This window comes from Littorina saxatilis, linkage group LG3 (assembly GCF_037325665.1).
Source record: "Littorina saxatilis isolate snail1 linkage group LG3, US_GU_Lsax_2.0, whole genome shotgun sequence".
NCBI lineage: Eukaryota > Metazoa > Mollusca > Gastropoda > Littorinimorpha > Littorinidae > Littorina > Littorina saxatilis.
The window spans coordinates 16,867,567-16,886,787 of record NC_090247.1 but is presented as its reverse complement, the minus strand read 5'-3'; the positions used below and the strand labels follow the sequence as shown (position 1 = coordinate 16,886,787).

General features: G+C 43.1%; 1 protein-coding gene across 1 annotated transcript in view; it reads right to left on the bottom strand.

Annotated features, from left to right (window-relative positions):
• LOC138961748 (uncharacterized) overlaps positions 1-19,221 on the bottom strand; it is a gene marked incomplete at its 5' end in the record, with an annotated part of 229,391 nt that overhangs the window by 27,524 nt on the left and 182,646 nt on the right. Inside the window, 1 exon segment of the mRNA XM_070333420.1 lies at positions 17,782-17,865. Coding sequence (XP_070189521.1) covers positions 17,782-17,865 — 84 coding nt within the window.

Below are 19,221 nucleotides of genomic sequence, written 5' to 3'. Positions count from 1 at the left end.
ATGTCAATCAATTTGATTGAAAAATGAGGGTGTGACAGTGCCGCCTCAACTTTTACAAAAAGCCGGATATGACGTCATCAAAGACATTTATCGAAACAATGAAAAACATGTCTGGGGATATCATACCCAGGAACTCTCATGTACAATTTCATAAAGATCGGTCGAGTAGTTTACTCTGAATCGCTCTAAACACACAGACAGACAGACACACACACAGACAGAAACACAGACAGACAGACAGACAGACAGACACACAGACACACACACAGACACACACACACACATACATACATACACCACGACCCTCGTCTCGATTCCCCCTCTATGTTAAAACATTTAGTCAAAACTTGACTAAATGTAACAAAACAAAAAAACAAAACAATTCACACATCATCTTTTGGGTACACCATCCAAAACCGTACTCAAGTCATCATTTCTAGCATAACGATATTTCCCAATTGAAGAATAGAAGATTCATGTAGCACAAGTAGTTGACCCATTTGGGAGGGACTAGCTTGGTGAGTCGCTGACAAAATAATATGTTCGATACATTTTAAAGCAAGCATAGAAACAGCTTACGTACACTAAACATTAACTGCACAGCATTTAGTATACTGCTCTGCTCCCGATACGACTAAAATGTCCGTCATGTCGTTTCCTCCGTTGTGTTCAGATATTCGCATTCCGACAAGGGGACATTTCACAGGAAAATTTTTATGTTTCTGCGAAAGATGTGTGTGTGACCAATGTTCCGTTCGCTGTCCCGCTGTCCCAACTTGTTGCTACAGCTTCGGAAGTCTCATAGATGCTGAAGTGAGCTTTAAACACGTTTTACATCAGCAGGAGTGTCCAACCAAAGAACTTCAACTTTCCCACAACACTGTGTAAAAACCAATAAAACCACATCAATCCATCAACACACTGATGAGATCTCCAACGATCTGTACCTTCATACTCGAACGTTTCCCTCAAGAGTGTGCAAGTTCCGTAGATCACATCACGCACTGCATCAGCACATTGAAATCAACAACGGTCTCTAACCTTCAGATTGTTAACTTTCCCACAACGCTTTTCGCGGTTGAGTAGCAGCGCACCTGACAAGAGAGGCATCACAGCGGATCGACGGATCTTGACGCTTAAAGCAACAAAAACAACTGGGTACGGATCTTCTTTGACACGCACCCGCGAGTCAGCTTGACAGCCGACAACTGCACTGACTTTGCGTTACAAACTGCCGGAGGCTCTTAACTCTGTGCAAACATCCGTTCTGCTGTCACCTTGTGTAAAAACAATTTCAGCGAAATAACGCCAGATGTCATGGGGCTTATTACTTCCTCTAGAGGATGTTTGAGCTAAGCTGCCCTGATTTAAAACAACATCGCCAACATAACAATTGGCGATAACCTCAGTGCGGTACTCGTGACTCTTTATTCCGGTGAAATAAAGTCGGTACATGTTTTAATCTTAAGAAAACTGCACCCACCTACACCCTCCTTTTAGCAACCACAAACATAAGCAACGATCAAAGAAACAACGAATACAAACAGAAAGCCGGAACTAAAACCGCCGTCAAATACTTACAAGCAATTCCTTGTAGTCCTTAAGAAAGTTGAGAAGAAAGACAAATGACGATAGTTATCACCCTGTCAACCCTATTCACCCGTTTGAACCCAAGACAATGATCATGATCAGACAAACCACTATGACGAGAAAAAGAAATAAGAAACAATAACAATTTCGCACACACAACCCCTTCGCGGGAGACTAACACCTACGTCAGGAATAGGGATTTTCCATACACGACAGCGATAACATCGCACACGGTGGCAACAGTATGACTTAGCCATACCTGTGCACACCCTACCCCTAAAACCTTGAAGTGTGGCCCAGTCAAGTCTCCCGCTAAGTTATGCGTGTTAAGACGGAGTAGAGAAATTCCTGACTACGACATCGTTACCTGAGAAAACTGTAGGATTGTCCTGGTTTAAGACATAGATGATCTCGGGCGCAATGAAGGTAGAGAGTTGGTGTGATTTCGGTCAAAAAGTTTGCCCTGATATGACCTCTCCCCTTCTTGTTAATCCAATCGTTCATTACCTGTCTGTCTGTTTTTGTTTGTCGGTCTGTGTGTGTGTGTGTGTGTGTGTGTGTGTGTGTGTGTGTGTGTGTGTGTGTGTGTGTGTGTGTCTCTCTCTGTCTCTCTGTCTCTCTCTCTCCCCGAAACACACACACAGACACACACACACACACACACACAGACACACACACACACACAAACACAGACAGACAGACACACACACACACACAAACACACACATACCCACACACACCCCCACCCCAATCCTTACTCGCGAACCAAACACCAACAAAAGGATGGACAAACAAACATAGGTACACAAAGACAATCAAACAAACAGCCAGCCTGTCAGCCAGCCGGAAAGCCAGCCAGACCCAGCTGGTTTTTCAAGGAGCCTAAACGAGCTTCTCCGTCCGCCTGTCTCACAGGTAAAAAAAACAACAATCAAAACCTACCTCAATTGTAAACCCTACATTTAAGCTGACTCAGAGAGGAACCTTAAGGCAAAGGTTTTAGCGTTGGAGGGATTACTACAGGGGGCCGGGGGTACAGAGGAGAGAATGATTACAATCGCTAAAGACCAGCGCTGAAAGAAAGAATTGGGGAGTGCCGAAAGGACTTTGAAGTGACGAAACTCAAACTAAAATACCTCATTAAAGTAAACTGAATACAAATCGCGAACAATTGCTAGGTTCAACCATGGTTGAGTCTTTTGGTGGGTTCGGGGAATTTTCATTTTGAAGAAAAATGCAAGGAGTTAAGAGAGATAGACTTTGCCGTAGAGTTTGGTTATTTTGGTAGACATTTTGATGTTTTTGTTTATTTGTTTCTTTTTTGGTCAGCTTTTTCATGCGGAATTTATACTTAAATGAATCAGAAACAAGTCGCGTAAGGCGAAATTACAAAATTTAGTCAAGCTGTGGAACTCACATAATGAAACTGAACGCACTGCATTTTTTCACAATGACCGTAGTCCGCCGCTAGTGCAAAAGGCAGTGAAAGTGACGAGCCTGTTTAGAGCGGTAGCGGTTGCACTGTGCTGCATAGCACGCTTTACTGAACCTCTCTTCGTTTTAACTTTCTGAGCGTGTTTTTAATCCAAACATATCATATCTATATGTTTTTGGAATCAGAAACCGACAAGGAATAAGATGTTTTTAAAACGATTTTGGAAATTTAATTTTAATCATAAATTTTATATTTTTAATTTTCAGAGCTTGTTTTTAATCCGAATATAACATATTTATATGTTTTTGGAATCAGAACATGATAAAGAATAAAATAAAAGTAATCTTAAATCATTTTATAAACAAATAATTTTAATTACAATTTTCAGATTTTTAATGACAAAAGTCATTAATTAATTGTTACGTCTCCATGCTGAAATGCAATACCAAAGTCCGGCCTACGTCGAAGATTGCTTGGCCAAAATTTCAATCAATTTGATTGAAAAATGAAGGTGTGGCAGTGCCGCCTCAACTTGTACAAAAAGCCGGATATGACGTCATCAAAGACATTTATCGAAAAAAAGAAAAACAGTCTGGGGATATCATACCCAGGAACTCTCATGTAAAATTTCATAAAGATCGGTCGAGTAGTTTACTCTGAATCGCTCTACAAACACACACGCACAGACACACAGACACACACACACACACATACACCACGACCCTCGTCTCGATTCCCCCTCTATGTTAAAACATTTAGTCAAAACGTGACTAAATGTAAAAAATGATGATTTGTCTGGGATGTATCTACAACACATACCCACCGAAACACACAGAGAGAGAGAGAGAGAGAGAGAGAGAGAGAGAGAGAGAGAGAGAGAGAGAGAGAGAGAGAGAGAGAGAGAGAGAGAGAGAGAGACAGACAGACAGACAGACAGACAGACAGAGAGAGACAGCCAGACAGAGAGAGAGAGAGACAGACAGAGAGAGGGACAGACATATCTTGAATACATTGCCCTTCCTTTTTCCCTCTTCAAATCTAGCAAACCAAGATTCAATGAACTACTCAAACCATAACAAAATATCTATGTCCTTCCCTGTTTCACAAGAGACGGGGCACAACTGTCGCGCATTAAGTATTTGTCGGTGGGCGGATTAAGACTGTTGTACGACTCGCTAATCCGGTCACGCAATCACACTGCTCTGTCATCGCTGTCTCCCCACCTGTCTGGGAGGGGAAAAATTATCCGCCCCCTTAAATCGTTACACGCAACTAACTGAATTAAACCTGAAGTTGTGGGTTTAACTTACATAAAGAATGCTTAAATAAAGAATGCTTACATTATGTAACCCAACATGTTTTCGGAAAACTGTTTGGTAACATTAATTAATTCCCACGACCTCATTTTGGAGCATTAACTGTTAAATTAACAAAGAAACGTCCGGAGAAGTTTGGAGAATAATCAAAGGAATCAAGTAAGCATACATAGGACAGGGACAGGACGAACCTAAAGTTAAACGACTCCTCTGAGTGAAGCAAGAGAGAGAGTAAGAGAGAGAGCTAGAGAGAGAGAGTAACAGAGAGAGAGAGATAGTAACAGAGAGAGAGAGATAGTAACAGAGAGAGAGAGAGTAACAGAGAGAGAGTAACAGAGAGAGAGAGTAACAGAGAGAGAGAGTAACAGAGAGAGAGAGAGAGAGTAACAGAGATAGAGAGAGAGAGAGAGAGAGAGAGAGAGAGACAGACAGACAGACAGACAGACAGACAGACAGACAGACAGACAGACAGACAGACAGACAGACAGACAGAGAGAGAGAGACAGACAGACAGACAGACAGAGAGAAAGAAAGAAAGAGAGCGAAAGACACAGACAGAGACAACGAGACGGATAAAAAGACACACAAATAGACAGGGTATTCAAAACACAGACAGAGAGGAATACAAAAACAACCGACGATGTACACAACAACAAAATCAAAAACACACAAGTCGCGAAAGGCGAAATTACTACATTTAGTCAAGCTGTGGAACTCACATAATGAAACTGAACGCACTGCATTTTTTCACAATGACCGTAGTCCGCCGCTAGTGCAAAAGGCAGTGAAAGTGACGAGCCTGTTTAGCGCGGTAGCGGTTGCGCTGTGCTGCATAGCACGCTTTACTGTACCTCTCTTCGTTTTAACTTTCTGAGCGTGTTTTTAATCCAAACATATCATATCTATATGTTTTTGGAATCAGGAACCGACAAGGCATTAGATGAAATTGTTATTAAAACGATGTCGGAAATTTAATTTTAATCATAATTTTTATATTTTTTATTTTCAGAGCTTGTTTTTAATCCGAATATAACATATTTATGTTTTTAGAATTAGAACACGATGAAAAATAAAATAAAAGTAATTTTGGATCGTTTTATAAAAAAATAATTTTAATTACAATTTTCAGATTTTTTATTACCAAAGTCATTAATTAATTTTTAAGCCTACATGCTGAAATGCAATACCGATGTCCGGCCTTCGTCGAAGATTGCTTGGCCAAAATTTCAATCAATTTGATTTGAAAATGAAGGTGTGACAGTGCCGCCTCAACTTTCACAAAAAGCCGGATATGACGTCATAAAAGACATTTATCGAAAACATGAAAAAAACGTCTAAGGATATCATACCCAGGAACTCTCATGTAAAATTTCATAAAGATCGGTCCAGTAGTTTACTCTGAATCGCTCTACACACACACACACACACACACAGACACCACGACCCTCGTCTCGATTCCCCCTCTATGTTAAAACATTTAGTCAAAACTTGACTAAATGTAAAAACACATCAACACAAAAGCACACACAGAAACAAAACTGTTAAACTTACTCGAAACTATCCACCGAAGACACAAATCAGTGTATGATATCCAGACATCCTAATCCACGCATGTATATAAGCGACACACAGGCGAACCACAAACACTAAACACCAACACGCACTAACTTTGTTAGACCAGGTAAGATTTCAGTCCCCTCGACTGATCCTCCACACCGCTTCGAGACTCCCGCCCACTTTCATGTCGCAACCACGCTTGTCGGTTTTGGTGGGTGTGTAGGTGAGTGAGGGGGGGGGGGGGAGATAGAGGAAAGCGGAGAGTGGGGGGGGGGGGGGGGGGGGCGTGTCTGTAAGGTCTGTGACCTTCTGCACAAGGAAGCCACACGTGAAGAAGCAGAGAGAGGAAAGAGAGAGAGAAAGAAAGACAGAGAGAGGAGAGAGAGAGAAAGAAAGACAGAGAGGAGAGAGAGAGAGAGAGAGAGAGAGAGAGAGAGAGAGATCGAGAGTCAGTGTGTGTATGAGTGTATGTGTGGCTGTGTGTGTGTGTGGGTGCGTGCGTGTGTGTGTCGGTATGCGCGCGTGCGTGCGTGTGTGTGTGTGTGTGTGTGTGTGTGTGAGCGCGTGCGTGTGTGTGTGACCTTCTTCTCGAGATAGGAAACACACGGAGCAGCATAAGGAGCAAGTGAAGTGTCAGTAATGATCCCTCCAAGTGTTCTGTCTGTCACGTCCCTATCTTGACGGACCTGTTCGAAACTTTAGGATTGGAGTGCCCCTCCACTCTCACTCGAACCCCCTCTCACCACACTAAACTACTCACGACCTGTAAGAAAACTTCGGATAAAGGTGTTCCCCACCCCTTTTTCCCCTTCTATGTCTGATCCTTTGCCACGGTTCCCATGTCACAACACATTGCTTTCTTTTACCACTAGTCAAGTTTTTACTTTATGTTTTCAGATAGGCTGGGAATCGAGACGACGGTGGTGGTGTATGTGTGTATGCGTGCATGTTCGCTGTGATAGCGGTTCACGCGACATGTTTCTTCTTTGTCACTGTACTTTTGTGAAACACGCTCGCAATGAGCTGCCTAGACTCTCAAAACTCTATAGCTCTTGTATGATTAGCCCCTCCCCACGTTTCAGATCGTAAACGCGCACTTTTCCTCCGTTCTTGTTATCCTTTGCATAGACCTTTGCGATAATATAAACAAACCAGGGAATGTTCTTTTTTGTAATTAATGAAGAAGAGATAGAACAAAACCGACCAACCATTTGCACAACGAAAACTACTACTATATACTCGTCGTCACTCCTTCCCACCTTGTAAAACATCCTACTCCTCGACCCCCGCTCTCCTTCCCCCTCTTCTTTTCCCAATCTTCCCCCTGCCCACACCATCTAGCTCTATTGCCAAGTCCAGCAGTTTATCTTGTGTCTCTTCTCACGCTATCTACATGGTGCAAACTCCGATCAAACACACGGGCTTTGAACTTCAGTCCCGTTTCCTTGGTAACGGCATATATGCCATGCATGTCACCCTGCATGCCACACGGAGGGAGTGACGTCATATCGTAAACGGGCTCTGACGAAGGCAAAGGAAAAATTAACAAAGCCGGTGCCTGCGACAATTTGAAAGATAAACAGCGTTGATGAAACAATTGTCACCGCTAACAAGAAGAAAGGGAAAAGGAGAATTGAAGAAGGGGAGGGCAGAGGGGTTGGGGGGATGCAGGGATGCAACCACGTTGCGAAGACGTCACACAGGGCTAAAAGTCAAACACTCAGTTTAATGAAAGTTGGTTTGAAACATGCGAGTTACGTGCGACGTTGCGAAAGAATTCATTCACAGCTGAACGAAAAAAAGCCTTGTCACAATAAACAGAGTTTCACAGACGCCTGTAGAAGACAGTTTCCTTGCCAAAACTGGGCATGCGACCGAGAAAAACAACAAAAGAAGGGAAAATTGACGCCTTTCTGGCGTAAGTGTAAATATGATCAAGGCCATCACCATCATCATCATCATCATCATCATCATCATCATCATCATCATCATCTCCACCATCACCATCATCACCATCACCATCTCCCAGTGAAAAGAAAAAGAAGGCTCAATGTGGGGTTAGATGGGTAGGTAACCACGAGGCTGTTAGGCACAGGCTCTGTTGTATACACACATAAATAATATAGACCATCATATATTATGTTAATTAGCATGTTCTCATCAAATCTATTTAGAATCACAAAAGCAGCTGGCTTATTGTAAGTGTGAGAAATTCACACATTAGTCATTGAATACGCATTTTTGAAAGACACACTTCAGGGAGTGGCTCGATTGGCAAGCGTTGGCAATACAAACATATCACCCTTACGCATGTATATAGTCTGTTGGCTGTTTTGGCTCACTTTTACAAAATAAAGCGTTTCACCACAAAGAAGCCGTTAAAAATTGGGAGGAACCTTGCTGTATAAATACTATTCATGCTTTCAGTTGGCTAAAGAGTTGCAATTGCGAATCACCTCCTTGTTTTAACAAAAGGGAGCACACTTAGACTAAACTTTGAATTATAACGTGATTCTGTCGTCATAACAAATGTTATGCACCTTGCAAACCAACCCTTACCACAACACAACAACTGAACTAAATGTTGCTATATAATCAATGAACTGCATCATGCAAACAGGGAGTCATTCAGCTTTAACATAATTCATCAATTGTTGGTATCGCACCTCATAAAGACATCAACCAGCTAATGACGACATTAAAGTGGAAATGTATCATAGTATATATCAACATGGGATGGAGGTTGGTTATCATTGTTTTGTATCGCCTCTTCAGTAGTTAAAATTATTCGAGACGGTAAATGGGATCTTTCTTTCTTTATTTGGTGTTTAACGTCGTTTTCAACCACGAAGGTTATATCGCGACGGGGAAAGGGGGCAGATGGGATAGAGCCACTTGTTAATTGTTTCTTGTTCACAAAAGCACAAATCAAAAAATTGCTCCAGGGGCTTGCAACGTAGTACAATATATTACCTTACTGGGGGTAAATGGGATGGACAGTTCTGCCAAGATCAAATTACTTTCATGAATGATGTATACGCTCATTTGTAGAATGAGGGGCGGCCATCACTCGGAAGTTACTCTGTATGCAGCGCCCACTAATCTCTTCCGTGCAACAGGTAATCTTCAAAGTGAAACATTATACTGTAAATGCAAACACATTCACTCGCCCAGAACAGACAGGAGTGCAGAACCTTTGTTGCTGCCCTACATGCCAATCGGCATAATGGGCAGTAAGTAAGTAAGTAAGTAAAGCAAACACAGTCAAAATATTCACCATCACTCTTATTCACCCCATCGCAATGAACTTCTAAGTTTTGGCGAATAAACTTTCTGACTTCTGACTTCTATTACAAGCGAACTCGTGAACCCGGCAGTAATATGTCGCATTCATCAACAGTCAATTAGGGACTTGTCAGTCACATTACGGTCAGTACATCTGACGTTTCTATTGCACTATGACGTAGGGTGCGCACGACTGACCAACGAGCAAAGCCGTCACATGGATACAGTTTAATGTCATGACAGCTTCGTCTCATTATCGTACATTGATAAGGATCGTTTTCTGCAACTCTCTGTCTCTCTCTCTGTCTCTCTCTCTCTCTCTCTCTCTCTCTCTCTCTCTCTCTCTCTCTCTCTCTCTCTCTCTCTCTCTCTGTCCCTCTCTATGTATCTCGCTCTGTCTCTCTGTCTCTGTCTCTCTCTCTCTCTGAAACATTAAAAATGTTCGTTCCTTCTCACATAATGCCTCATATTAATTTTGCTTCGACATTGTGGGATGGCTGCAGTGATGTTCACTTATTGAAACTCAATTCTTTGTACCGTCGTGCTGCAAAACTTATCCTGTATGAATCGCACATGTCTACAGAAATGAAGTTAACCAGCCTTAATTTCCTTCCCCTAAAAACCCACCTTGCATACAATAAGGCTGTCTTTATGTATAAATTAGTTCATGGTGATGTGCCCAGTTATGTGCAATCCTATTTTACACATGTTACGAAGAGGTATGGGTCTCAAAATTTACTTCCTCCAATTCCTCGTATATATCTTTATAAATCCAGCTTACCTTTTTCAGGATCATCTCTGTGGAATAATTTGCCAATAGAAATCAAACGATCCGCATCCTTAAAGGCCTTTAAAAGGCAGTTGCACACACATTTGATCACACTATAAACTGCCCCTGATGTCAAGTTTCCATTGTGTACTCGGATCATGTATGCAATGCTCTAGTGTTTGTTTGTTTTTAAATATTGTATAATGCAGTTAATCTGAATGCGTAATCCCTCGCCCCCCTCCTTCTTGAAACTTAAGCTGCCTGTATATGGCCCTGTTCGGCAATACATTGCTGTACTTTTTCATAAGAAATTAAAAAAAAAACATGTCCGTTGTTTGTGTCTGGTCTTGTTTTTTATGACTTTGCGAGTCCAATATGTTTTATGTTTATACTCGACCATTATTTTGATGTTTTATTAGTTTAATACTTTGATGAGATACTGTTCATTTTAGGTATGAAATGATAGCATATGCATGTGTGTAGGTATGCTCGCGCACGCGAGCATGTGTGTGTGGGGGAGAGGTGTGTGTGTATATGTGTGCGTGTGTGTGTGTGTGTGTGTGTGTGTGTGTGTAAGCGAGTGAGTGTGTGTGTGTGTGTATAGGTGCGTGTGTGTGTGTGTGTGTGTGTGTGTGTGTGTGTTTGCGCAGTCTTTGCTTCGTTTACAATTATTCTCTGTATATGTTCCAAGGACAGGTTGGAAGATTAGGCTAAGCCTAAAACTTTATCCTTATGTAATAAAGTTCTGAATTCTGAGCACTCTATCTCTCTCTCTCTCTCTCTCTCTCTCTCTCTCTCTCTCTCACACACTCACACACTCACTCTCACACACTCACTCACACACACACACACACACACACACACACACACACACACACACACACACACACACACACACACACACATATATATATATATATACATACACACGCGCGCGCGCACACACACGCACAATACACCAACTTGACAACAATGATGAAGATGATGAAAAACACTCACCAGGTAACCGAACAGGATCCGTTTTCTTTTCTGCTTTTTCAATAGGGTCGGCATTTTGAATAGTCTCTCGAAACGTTTCACTACGAAAGATAAAACTATTCAAATGTTCTTACTTGGGGTATTCTTCACAAGCCGTCAAATATTACACGGGGTTTCTCCTTTGTGTATAGTCATGGTTCATTTTGATTGCAAACAGTTCTCACACACATTATCAGCCAGTTATCGAAAGTCGGTCTCTGTAGTTGTTCATGCCATCACATACATGTGAAAAACCAAACAGTCAACATAATCACTTCATCACGCGTGCACAAAAGCGTGTCTTCTCCGTTTTCACTCCTGTTTCATGTTAGCACTAAACTGTCAAAGTTGTCTCGGACGACGAACAGTCTCAAACAACCGGTCAACTGCAATCAAGTACCTGCGCTATGGGCAACTAGTTCTGCAGTCTACCACCAAACGTGTTTACTGAGTGAAATGTCAAACGAATTTCCCTGCCTTGCTATCGGGCCTATGGCAACGTTTCTACACAATGCAGGTATGGAAGGGTACCCGAGCCTAGCGATGCAATGCGCGTCACACAAACTAACGCCACCCTCTGACATAAGATGTCCCCAGTTTTACACCCCAGGTAGGATAGCCATCAGCCAAGCGAATCCTCGTAAACAGGGTCCAGCAATGAATCCATACCGGTCAAACATCCGTACCCCGAAGTGACTACTTGCCTGCAAGCGGTTATAACAAGTTGCATAACCGGAGACTGAAATGACACAACGTTAAGTCACGGTCCTTTAACCAGCCCAGTCTCCACAAGAGTCTCCTTTCCGCCCGTTACGCCATCAGTGGTCAGAAATTACCACAACACGACCAACCAATTATAGCTCTGCGCAACAGTCAGAGAAAATCACCTACAGGCTTTGCGGGGTCCATTAGAGTGAGAGTGGTCGGTGGTGGTCAGTTGGAGCTCGCGTCCAGTCTTCCCCTTGCGCCATGCATCTTGCAACGCCCAGTCAAGTCACCGGCGGCTAACGATTGTCGGAACAGGACAGAGGGTTTTTGCCACCACACCAAACTCGTTTTTTAGGGAGCGAGCCAAGAAATCGCTGCAGCCACGGCAGAGCAAAGGGACTTATTCGAGAGAAAAAAAGGGCAAAAAAGGAGGGAGGGAGACTGAGAGAGAGCAAGCCTGGCAATGACACGCACATGGGCAAAGAAAGACTCGAGAGAAAGTGAAAGTAAGAGGAGGAGGGTGAGTGGAGGAGGGTGAGTGGATGTGGGAGGGAAAGCTGGCAGCATTTCTGATGACAGTTAGAGAAGAGGTTGGGGGGCAAGGGGAGGGGCTGGGGGTCATTTTCTCCACGTCTACCACACCCTTCACAGTGTGCTCTTCACCTTGAGAGAGAGAGAGAGAGAGAGAGAGAGAGAGAGAGAGAGAGAGAGAGAGAGAGAGAGAGAGAGAGAGAGAGAGAGAGAGAGAGAGAGAGAGAGAGAGAGAGAGAGAGAGAGAGAGAGAGAGGGAGAGAGTTTCTTATTCCTTCTGATAATGAAAAGTTGTGCAAAAGCAAAAACGAACGAGTACACTGAATAAAAGTGCATGTGTGCACAAACAACAATACAACATGCACAACCTTGTCAAGTTCATACCCCCCACAAAGCCCCCCTGCCCCCCTATATTATACAAGTAAATGCCCAATACGAAAGCAAGGAAAAGCTAACTAAACTTACCGTTATTTCCGGTACTCTTCTCCCCCATAACGAAAAAATAAACAGGAAATACACACACACACACACACACACACACACACACACACACACACAACCCAACAAGAAAATAACCTACAGACATCCTCCTGTGCCACCAGCACAGTCGGTCAACCATGGTTACTCCTAGGTCATGTCAGGATTCCAAGCACACACAACTGTAAACTTCAAATCGTCCCAAAAATCCGACGGCATGCTCACAGCAATACCGTCGGACGTTTCTAACCAGATATATATACGCAACTGTCTACATTATCCTTGGTCTAATATCCAATATCCATGGTCACCCTGAATATAGCACTGTATCCAAAAGCGTATCAATATATCGTGTCACACATTCTCTTGCAAACACCGTGACGCACAAGAAACGAATTGCGCGTACACGAGTTAGGGAAGTCAGAAACAGGTTATTTTGTCGTCAGTAGCTCACGTGAAATCTGCTCACAGCAGTGAAGTGGGGGATATAACAGTGCACCTGAGCGGTTCGATCACTTGTTGGGGTGGTCAATTCGATACGCGAGCCCTGAGTGTGCACTGAGGAAATACTACTTTGTAATGATGAGTGAATGATTGATGTTTGTGGTTGAACGTTATGGCACATCTGCACATGTGCATAATCATGATGCACGTGTACGCATGCAGGTGGAATACTGAAGTGCTGGACAGAATGTAGTTTTGTATTCAGTTACACGTACGCGTACACATACACGCGGAATGAAGGAGAAACAGACAGACCTCCCCCCCCCCCACACACACACAATCCTCCTCCCCCATCCGTCCTAGATTCAGCCCTGTCCCCACCTCTCTCCCCCTCTCTCCTTCTCTCTGTCTCCAAAACACTCTTTTTTGTCATCATTAATCCTTCTTCTCTATCCCACCTTTATTCCATAACTGACCCTGTATAATTGTATAGGTCATACAAAACCAACATACAGGTAAAGCACTATGTACAAGCACACAACCACACCCCATGCCCCCCCCCCCCCCCCCCCAGTCTTCCGCACGAGAGTCACACACAATTGTTCTCAGAATCAACCGCTGACAGTATTTTATGAGTGATTAACGTAAACTATGACTGACACTAGCGCGTGTTAGTGATATATATGGCGTCCCGAAAAGTCGTGCGTGTCCCAACAAATACAAAATACAACAGCAGCTCTGACTTGGTGGAGATTTACACCAAATGAAATTAGGTCAAAGAGCTCATCTTTGAAAGCTTACAGTCCTCATAAACTGTTGGAAACACTTGCTGACTTTAGTGTTTTATCCCAAGGACGGGAGAGATGATTCTACTTGTAATACATGCCCTATTTTCCGACCCCTTTTGTTTTACGACTCTTTTTCTCTGTTTTATTTCATAATTTGTATTTTGTTAATATTTCTATTTGTTTATTTTGCTGTCTGTTTATTCACCACACGTTTTAATCGTAGTTGTAGGATTAGGGACTTAATCTCCATCAAAGATGGGATTCTCTGTGAAATCCTGAGGTCTGAAAGCGAGCCTGTTTCGCGTGACATCATCACACCTTCCGAAGCGCACGCTGTTTGCACACGACACTGTTGACACCGCGGTGTGACGTCACGAGAAGGGAGAGAACTCGAGACAAACACTTCTGCTTGTTGCATTTGGAAATTTGTCCGGCTTTGTCTTCATGATTACGGGCTAAGGGCTGCAGTTTACCCTGCAAATTAGTGTTCGGAGACCCAGACATTGATTTTTGTTGCTGTTCGTTGACGTTAGACGCTGCCGTTTTGCCTAATTGGCATTTTTTTTTCTGTTCGTTTTTTTTCCTGTTATTTTTTTCTTCCTTGCTGTTTTTCAAGCTCAAGGTTGAGGTTGCGCTGGTGTTCGGTAAAAAACATGTTTTTTTTCCATTCTTTGTGCGTGTGGACTTTTCACGCGAAGAAAAATAATCATGACAGTTTTTATGTTGTTTTCTTCTTCTCGATTTCCTCCTCAATCCCACCCTCTCTCTCCTTTTCTCTCTCTTGACCTGCGGGCTTATTCAGTTTATTTTCCAGTAGCCATGACGATTTCAAGGGAAACTGAATTACTCGTTGGCGGCTTTTCGCGTTCAAAGATGTGTTTTTCTTGTATTAAACCATCAGATTAAAGCCCTTGAGGAATTCACATGAGAGTGAAGAATAATCTTACTCAAATAGCTCCCTCTTCTCCGGCCTCCCTTCTCTGACGTTTGTCTTCTTGAGCAAGTTTAGCAAGACACGGGTTTATGGTGTCACAAGACGTTATTTAACCTAAACTTGAGCCACTTTAAAACACTGCTGACATCCTTAAAAACTCCTTATCAATGTGTCTTTAAGATGCAAGGTCGATACACAAATGTAACACGTGTGTGTTGGATTTCTTTTATTTCTGATGACAAAAACAATTCATTGTAACTGCCCCGTCTTCATTTTGAATAACAACAACACGTTATAACAACGTATTTTCAACGTATTGTTCTTCGGTGATCACGCGACACCGTTTGAGAACCGTAACCCAAGAAGCCAAACCAACGGCAAAAAATAGCCTTCGCCACGCAACTGCAGCATGCGGCTAAACACTCATTCAGACAGAAAGGCACATGACAAGATAGAAAGGCACATGACAAGATATCAAGCCAAAAACTGCAGGTGAAATTAGCAACAAGAAGCACAGCCCGTGAGAAAGAAGCGACATTTCGGGGTCCGTGTGTTTGAAAAGGATTGATGCGAGCAGACGAGAACCTGAACTTGTCTCGGTGAGGGTTACGCTAATGGGCCCCGGATCTTGGAGCAAGTGTTGGTCTTGGCTATAGCCACAGTGACCACGAAATTGCATTGACGTGACGAAGTTTTTTGTGGTCCTCTTCTTCTGACCTTGTGTGTGTGTGTGAGTGTGGGGGAGGGGGGGGGCGAGAGGGACTGACTGGCTGACTATTAGGGTTTAACGTCATCTTAGACCAACTGGTCTATATTGGGACAGGTATTGGTAATACGCTGATGATATGGTGTGGCTGTCTTCTTCGACACACCAGCATTGGGTTTGTCTTGTCAAAGTATCGAAATACGATTATGATAATCAGAGACGAGAGATGATGCATGCGTGTCTTCGTGTTTTCCAAGCCCTAAGACTTTCGCTGTGAACGTGGGATCTTTTTCGTGCGCATGTATGCACACGGGGGTGTTCGGACACCGAAGAGAGTCTGCACAAAGTTGACTACGAGAAATAAATCTCTCGCCGAACGTGGGGATCGAACCCACGCTGATAGCGACCAACTGGCCACAAAGCCAGCGCGCTACCCGCCCCAAAAACGCGAGGAGGAGAGCGAAAGAGAGAAGAGAGAAGAGAGAAGAGAGTGAGAGTGAGAGAGAGAGAGAGAGAGAGAGAGAGAGAGAGAGAGAGAGAGAGAGAGAGAGAGAGAGAAAGAGAGAGAATGATTCTGCTCCGCTGTTGGTGACGTTTAAAGTCAACGTTTCTTGGCTTAGCTCCTGCAATCCTACATTCTTTAGCACAGCCATGGAAATAGATTCCAACCTTGAACACGCAGAGAGAGAGAGAGAGAGAGAGAGAGAGAGCGAGAGAGAGAGAGAGAGAGAGAGAGAGAGAGAGAGAGAGAGAGAGAGAGAGAGAGAGAGAGAGAGAGAGAGAGAGAGAGAGAGAGAGAGAGAGAGAGAGAGAGAGAGACATGATGGGTGGAGATTCCATAAACAGACTGAACGATGTCCCAGTTTATTTTGGGCTATCCGCGAAGGCCACATGGGGTTGTTTGACTTTTGGCTGCGAGACTAATGATCATATTGACTTGGTTTCAGCTTCGCTCATACACCGAGAGATCATGGCGTATTTGCAAGAAGGGGCGGTAATAAATGTTGACACTGACAAGTGGCGTTTTCGTTTTCGTGGACGGCTGACAAAAGAAAGGGGTGGAGATACAAGCAATTCTAAGATCAATGTCACTGCCAAAGGTGTGTCTGTTGGGAGTAAACAATATCCAAAATAAACAAATAAGCAACATTATTATTTTCATCCTTCTCAAAATGTAAAACCTGCTCAAGACAACAGCAAAACTGGGCCAAGGGGGAACAACCCACTACAATTGGGACAAACATGGTCCAGATGCTAAGGGAAACAACCGTGATAAGGTGAGACTGCAATAAGCTCTCCGCAGTTTTCTGCTCTTCGTCCTCCTCAAAAGGGAAACAACCCCAAACAAGGGATATTGAAAGAAGGCCAACGCAGCTATCTGCCCTTTGGGTTCTATGGGAAACAGTCGAAAGAAAACTTGATAGGAAACTGACTGATGTAGTCTGCCTTAAAGGCATAGAAAGCTGATGAATATACACGCTAATTGCTTTACCCAGAGCTGGAGACAGACTAAATTAAGTTCCCTGCAAAATATTGTGGTCTAGGAGCCCTTAAATGTTGAGATATTTGAATTTTTATTTTGATCTAGATGGTCCTATTTATAGATTTGGCAACACATGTAACGTTGATGCAAGGGAGCTAACACCGCGGCTTTGTTGACATCCTCACTTTTTCAGAGGCTAGAACAAGCTGTAATGCATGTATTATGGTCCGCGCATGGTGACATATCGTCATTATTATGGTCTTATGGTGCGTTTGACATCGATTGTGGGCAAACTACACTTTGTAAACACGGGAGTGCGTTAGTATGCCTTTAAAATACGATAGAGCCCGTATGAAATAGACATTTGTAAAAGTTACGACTAAGTGAACAATTAACTTGCACATTTACACAAATTGCAGAAAGACAATAGGGTCTCTCTGATACATCCCGAAACCGAGTCATGAGACATTAATTGCTTCGAAAAATAAAAGCAATGAAAGTACAACTAACCGACAAAACACACGCGCGCGAACACATCTGAACAGAGAAACAGATACGAAGACGGAAAGACAGACAGACAGACAGACAGACAGACAGACAGACAGACAGACAGACACACACACACACAGAGTGAATGAGATAGAAAATGATTAACACGCGTGCGCGCACACACACACACACACACACACACACACACACACATACACAAATACACAAACACACACAGGCAAAATCACTTACGGGAATGTTGAGTTGTGTCAAGCACGCTTGCAGTACATCCTTTGCTTGTTGTGTATTCCCCACTGTCAGCTGACAACCCTCAGACTGTAAATAAAACAAAGCCATCATACATTAGATTCAGAATACAATTTATCAAATTAATAATTATTTTCTGGCGTAAGAAATATACATAACAAATTACACTTTTGTGTGTGAATCTCTGATTACGTTTTTGCGATAAATGTCCTCGATTTAGTTACCGAAGATGTACCATATACCAACTCTACAAACATTACGACGGAAAAGCGTGGGGCAACCTGCCTTCAAGACATTCTTCGCTTAAAACTAAAAAGAACCCTTCAAGGTTGACGTTGTAAATTACAACCTTGTAGAAATCTTTCGCTTTCACAAGGGGGGACAATATAGCCTGCCTGAGTGAGGAAGCCACGCATACTCAGTTACGTCCCTTCCTTCACCTTCTAGAAATTACTGGATTCCCTCCCTTCTTGCCCCCCCTGTCACTTTACAGTTCCGGAGGGTGAAGAATGTTATCTGCTCGTCCAGGTCTCTGTTTACTTTCATGGCATTTGATCCTTTGTTTCTAGCCTAGCCCTTTATTAATATTAATTTTCAATGAAAACTGCAGATACAAATATAAAGAGATAAGAACATTCATGAAAACAATACTGCGCATGAATTGCTGGTGAACAGTTTAACAGAGAGGACACAGGAGTATACGTCCCAGTTGATTAAAAATACTAGATGTCTACAACCATTTTATTGAACACAGAAAGAGGAGGAGGAGGAAGGAGAAAGAAGGCGCGAAGACTGCACCAATACTTAACGACAAAAGGAGAGAGAGAGACTGAGAGAGAGATACAGACAGAGACAGAGACAGAGACAGAGAGACAGAGACAGAGACAGACAGTGAGAGACAGAGAGAGACGATTGGGGGGGGGGGGGGGCATAAAAGGGAACATTTTCCACATTTCAGTTTCAATGCGGGCGCCAACGCTGGGGGGCATTCGTGAGAAGAGAGCTGGGTGTTTACACCTGTATGTGGACAGAGCGAGATGCCAGCTAGTGGTCACATGCATCACGTGGTGACAAGATTCCATTCCCTCTGCCCCCTGCACCCGGTGAACTTGACACAGACAACCTCTTTTTCTCTGTGTCTCTTTCTCTCTGTCTTTTCTCTAACACTCTCACTCTCTCAGCCTCCCTGTCCCTCTCTCCCTTATTCTCTCTCTCTCTAGGATAGTTATATTTGTATTGGAGACGATAAAAAAATAACACACCAACCTACCAATCAACGAATCTCTCTGTCTCCCTCTATCTCTTGTATTTACGTTTTCGTCGACTGGGTGCTATTTTCTCATTTCTTCGTCTCTTCTTCGAGTACTATTCCACCACAAATGACAATCTTCATACCAGAGGTCGAATTCAACTTCTATAGTCTTT